Raw genomic sequence first — 6,000 nt, forward strand, 5'->3', positions numbered from 1 at the left:
GAAATAACTGTCATATATATTTATAATATTTATGACAACTCGGAAAATACTATATTTATATTTTGCAGATGGGTCAGTCACTTCATCATGTGCTGCAGCTGTTGTAATATCTGGGTTATCTGGATTGAGACAATTTTACTGCTGGACTACAACCTAATTTAACGGCTAGCAGAACTAGTCGGAATGCGAAAAGCCCTTCTTCACATTACAAAAGACGACCATACGCAATGGACTATATAGTTTCCCTTCTCGGCATGCGCTATAAAACTACTTGACACTTACGTATATGAATCGAAAACGAAGTGCACATCGATAACTAATCCCATCGTTGTTGTGATTCTGTTATATAAAACGTCTCAAAATGGGTGCGTCGTCGTACTGTATAATGGAGTCCGAGTCACTTTATTCTGTCAGGTATGAAGAAGACGCGCAAGCAAAACTGGCATACTCCAATGGTATTTCCTTAAGAATCACGGCCCGCATTCAGTAAAATGTCTTTACGCTAGAATTGTTCGTAAGAGCAGATGTTGGCTAATCATCATGTAGGAAATATTATTAGCAAATACGAACCGTACAATAGCAAAACACGTACGAACAAACACGTTGTGAAGTCGGGCTCACGTTTTCAAGCGGTGATGTTATGCCTTTGTTTCCTGTTTCATCCTAATAGCCACGGGAGAACATTGGACCGATCCCGATTGTTGACAGGACCACCTGAACTGTCTGAAGAGAGGCTAAACGGTCCGATTTCTAGAGATATTATGAGGCCGGGAGGCACTGTTACGTCGACTGATACAGACCTCGATACCTGCACGGGCTGAGACCATTAACTATATTCTCTGTGTGTTTCTAGAGTGTTCAATGGAGTGAAAACAAGAGTCTCTTCGAGTGTGCGATAGGTCGGAGCACACTCGAAGAGACTCTTGTTTTCACTGCCTCCCCCTTTAAGATATACATTCTACGCGAAAGAGCAGGTGCTGCATAGACTGCGTACATCGAAAGTTGTTCTAAGATTTTTAAAATTCTTTTATGGGCGTTGGAGGGGGTGGTGAGAGAGTATGAAACAAACCTAGATGCGCATTTGCGATTTGCAGGGATTAGGGCACCTGCCGCATTTTAATTGCATAACTTTGTCGGCCCACACACTATTTGTGAAGCAAAAACAATGGCCTCGCGCAAATGACATAAACACAAAGGCCTCGTGCACCTCGCGGAAATAAATTGTGGACTGCCTCTGTGGGCATGGTTTGAACAGTGTGAAAGCCGTTTCTAAGTTTTTTTTGTTACCCTGGCAATGCGCTAGTACATTTCACGAAGATAGCTTACGTATATACATAGCATTCGTTATACAGTGTGTGTCGCATGTCATCATTTAGCTCTTATGACTGTGCAGAATACTGCTCACGTACGCCATCAAACAGCAGTTGCTCAGGTCCCACTGCATTATTTCGCAATCTTTCTCCCTACTTTGCTCGGTCTGTACCTTCGCCTTTGCCGGAGTGTGCAGTAACACGCCGAAGCCATGCTCCTTCGGCCAACCCCTCCACATTCCTCTCATCGAACTTCTGACTCTCAGCATTTGTCAATACTTGCTGAATTTTGCGAGTTTTTTGTTGCAGGCATTCTTAAGTACATGTGGAGAGGCACATAGAACACGAAAACATTAGTGCTTATTACCTTATAAGCTTTTTAGTGATGTGGCCTTTCGGCGAGTTTGAAAGAATTTAGCATAATTTGCTCAAATAGTAAGCCTGTTTACGTAAAAAAAACATTAAATTAAAACTGAATTCTGCGGTTTGACGTGCCAAAACCACAATTTGATTATGAGGCAGGCTGTAGTGGTGGACTCCGGATTAATTTTGACCCCCTAGGCTTGGTTAACGTGCACCCAAATCAAAGTACACGAGCGTTTTTGCAACTCGTCCCCACCAAATTGAGGCCGCCGAGATGGGGATCAAACTCGTGACCTCGAGCACAGCAGCGCAACAACATGACCACTAAGCTGCCGCAGCGGGTTGGCGTTCTTTTTTTCTCCTGCATTTGCGTTGCTGTAAATTGGGGGTCGTATAAGAGCTTTTACAAAGCGCACTTGTGTCACCTAATTTATTTCACCCATGTGGAACTATCGTGTTCTTCAGAGACCTACACATGCGCCTGATCAGACCGTTAACTTATTAATTCATCACCGTTTAAATTGGTGCAGCAAATTCTATGGGGCTGCCATAATGCCCGATATGTTTGATCAGTACCATGCCACCTGTGCTCAACTCGCCAGGAAACTCAGGTACTTACTAAACTGCTACAGAAATGTGGTGTGTGATGGTATCGCTGTTCTGACTACAGTGTACGCGACGTTTTTATCTAAATACTTGCGCACTTCGTCTCCTGATTTCTGAACTGTCAAGTCCCAATTGGATATAATACCGGCATTTTCTATAATATCGCTATATTTGTGTTAGTTGCACTGCTCATTTAAATTATATCATCTTAAAGCAAACGTCACATTCATTCGTGTTGATCACCTTTGGTACTGTAGAATATATCATTAAATGTTTATGACCGCGTGTTCAGTGCGCCTGAGGTTATAAGAAGTACTTAAAATTGTTCACTAGTGCAATGTTTTGCTTTGAGTCGTTACTTCTCATTACCTCGCATCTTCTTTTCTCGCGGATCAAAGTAATACATAACTTCTTGGCCTTCGAATAAAAACATTAGGGCATTCACATCGAAACTGAACACTGTGCCAAATATTTAAATCACAGTCAGCGGATAAATTTCATCAAGCGATCATTTATAATTTGTAAAATACACGGCGGAGAGAAATCTCCATTACCCTTTTCTTGTGTTTTATAAAGGCGTGCTATGCAAACCATGGTAACCTTCACAATGCGCACTGTGGTAAGGCCGACTACGTTCCACCACAAATAGTCTATCAATAGATGTCCACGTACTTCAGTAGCTTCCGCCTTGTGGATGACCAGATAGGGGACGTCTCCCATGTAGGCCCGGAAGTAGGGCAGGTGCTTCATCCTTTGAGAACCCGCATTCAAGTACTCGAAGAAGACTGCGAAAGGCAATAAATGTCTTTCGAGACCACTCTTGCATCCAGACCATCTGCTCTGCGACATAGCGAAAAACTTCGCGAATTCCCATACGGCAAAATTATGCTTCACAATATTCTGACTTTTTGTTCCTGAACACTTCAGAACCTGCTGCGGAAATGTTCTTACATCCTGGTGTTTCTACGTCAAACTAATTTGGTTTCACCCCCTCCCCCTCCCCACTTACGAGAATACAAAATAAAACAAACCTAAAACTGCGCCTCATTTCATCAGCGTAGGCATATCTTCCATCGTCGAAGAAAATGGCACTTTGTAGATGATCCAAACTCACAACTAGTAATTTAGAATGTGTCTAGTTTCACCTCTTAAGCATTACCTTGGGATATTCTGTGCTCTAAACCAGGAAGGTACCATGAGCATAACCTGCTCACTTCTCACGCCTCAGAAGTGGCTAGTTGCACGTTAAGGTCAATTTTACTGCAGTTATAACATCTTCTATTAAACTGTTCTGGCGGACGCAGCGTCACCGGGAGTTTAAGTGCTTTTTCATGTAATGTATACCGATTAGTGGTCAACGTACGTGCTATGATAATTTTCACATTGAAGTACTTCTTTTATAATGTACAATTTTTTTCATCATTCTTGCATCTCCTGATTACAGCCATTCCCGTTTGTTTGTGATGACCTGCTTAGATGAACATAGAGACGGAGAATAATTCTTCTTTGAAATGACACTTCGTCATCGTCATTCATCTTTCTCCATAGAGCTTGTTAGCCTAATATTAGATCACGCCTTCACCGTAAACTTTCTTCTATCGGCCAAAGCCGCCTTAGGGAGTGCACCTTCCTGGCCGCGTCTGCCCTGAACTGTTTCCGCAAACTGACACTTCCTGCGTGTGCGGAGGGAGTAAATCCCTCAGTCCACGCTGAATGTGTACAAGCCCGCGAAGAGCAGAAGCGCACAACGTAGATGCTCTCGTACTTACGGACATTGTAATCCAAATCGTGCTCTTTCTCTCTGCTCTTCATGTGCCAGTGTGTGATAATATTCCGTAGGAAGGGCCAGTCATCTTCGATGCCCGGAAGATGCTTCAAGTGCACATGCGTGCGCCTCCAGCGGTAGTAGACGACCACAACAAGAACGGCCACAATACCTAGAAATGTCGCACTTAAGGTTGCCACCACTTTCAGCACTGTCCATGGCAGTAAATAAGGCAGGCTAGCGAGGGACGGGTCCATCTTCCTCGTTTCTGGCAGGTCACTCGTCTCACTGAAGGCGTTTTTGGCCTCACCGTTTTATACGGCGCCATTGAAAGACATGTACAACGGTGTCCTCAGTCCCAGATCACGTGGTTTAGATCACCTCTGCCGAAGAAATTTGACAGCCTGCCAAAAACGAGCGTTCGTGGTCATACTCATTCCGTTGCCCGCACCCTCGATTGACCTACTTCTCACGTCATACCAAGAGCCAGATTCAGTGCAGACGGCTACTTTCTTTGTGATTTTCCTCTTTCGGTGTAACACGTTACGTGATATAACCTTCGATTACAGAATATCGCTGATAACATATCCGTCTGGTGATGTCCTCGATGAAGCGATAGGGCGCCTTTTCCGCACTGCCCTTGTGGATAGCCTCCGATGCACACAACTTCGCGGAAAGGACCCCGATCGAGACATCAAGGTCAGACACCTTTCACATATCACTAGGTCATCAAGTCGTGCCTCCTTTAGCTCGGATTTCCGCGATGAGATAAGAATGACTTAACAGCTGCACGGTGCATTAACTATCAAGAAATAACGTTCTGGTTCTGCAGTGTTACAGCTCTGCAGAATTTCTAGACGCTGCAGGTACACCTTTGCATTTCGCAGACTCGCAGAACGGAGAGAGTCGGTATTAGGTGGCGCTTTCGCAAACCTTGTGGGGAGAACCGGTGCCGATGGATAAGCAGAAGACTTATCCTTGTGCAATTTATTCTCATTTTTACAGTCGTCCGATCGATGGGTTCATTTATTATTTCTGTTCAACGTCATAAATTAACACTGGGTCAACGTTAGACGCCACAATGGGGGGCGCCGGAATAATTTCGGCCACCTGGTGTTCTTTAACGACCACCTAAATTTAAGTGCACGAGCGTTCTTGCTTTTCGCCCCTATTGATTTGCGGCCACCGCGGCCGAAAATTGAACTTGGGACCTAGTGCTCAGCCGCAGAAAGTGTTAGCCACGTGGTCCCCTAGTCATACTATGCCATAGCCAGCCTCTGCTTTTATTCGCACCTTGTTGTCAACTGGAAAAGTGACAATGCATGTAATTCATTCTTTTTTGCTTCGATCGTCGTGTGCTGTCATGTGAATCCGCATATCTCATGCTTGTAGAGAGACAGAAGAGATAAAGGAATGGCAGGGAGGCAAATTAGGCAGAGCCTGGTTGGCTACCCTGCATTGCTGAGGACGGACGAAAGGGAATGCCTGTTGTATCCTGTAGGATATATGCAACGTTCCTTTTAAATTATCTGTGCTGAGGCATTCTCACAATTCGAAGCCACTGAGACTGTATTATGCTAGCTTCTTTTTGTGCGAAGGGAATCGGGTGACCACTTCTAGGCCGAAATATATACAGTATACTTTACATTGTCGAATGAATGAATGAATGAGCAATTTTAGGTGATGTATGACGGACCCGTCAAAAACCGAAGGAAATTAATAATCTGTACATAACTTGAAGCAGCAGATTTACAAATACATTCGGCCACTGATCATTCAAATCATTCCAAAAACTGAACTAAGGAAATGTCTAAATGCGTTTCAGGTTCAAGTTATCGTATCGTGCACACTGTGTGTTGAGGGTGCTGTGGATAGCGTGTGTTCTGTTGATGCATATACGCCATATGTTCTGCTGTGTTTTCTTTCTTGCCTCACTCTTAGTCACTCTGCTACTTA

At 44.0% G+C, this 6,000-nt stretch overlaps 1 protein-coding gene across 1 annotated transcript in view; it reads right to left on the bottom strand.

Moving 5' to 3' along the window:
* LOC119436571 (uncharacterized) overlaps positions 1 to 4,520 on the bottom strand; it is a 61,231-nt gene extending 56,711 nt beyond the window's left edge. Inside the window, exons 1-2 of the mRNA XM_049658676.1 lie at positions 4,049 to 4,520; positions 2,952 to 3,064 (exon numbers count right to left, since the gene is read on the bottom strand). Of these exons, the coding sequence (XP_049514633.1) occupies positions 2,952 to 3,064; positions 4,049 to 4,301 (366 nt within the window). The 5' untranslated portion in view covers positions 4,302 to 4,520. The remainder of the gene's footprint in view (positions 1 to 2,951; positions 3,065 to 4,048) is intronic.
* Between the last annotated feature and the right edge of the window lie 1,480 nt (positions 4,521 to 6,000).

This window comes from Dermacentor silvarum, chromosome 1 (assembly GCF_013339745.2).
Source record: "Dermacentor silvarum isolate Dsil-2018 chromosome 1, BIME_Dsil_1.4, whole genome shotgun sequence".
Classification (NCBI taxonomy): domain Eukaryota; kingdom Metazoa; phylum Arthropoda; class Arachnida; order Ixodida; family Ixodidae; genus Dermacentor; species Dermacentor silvarum.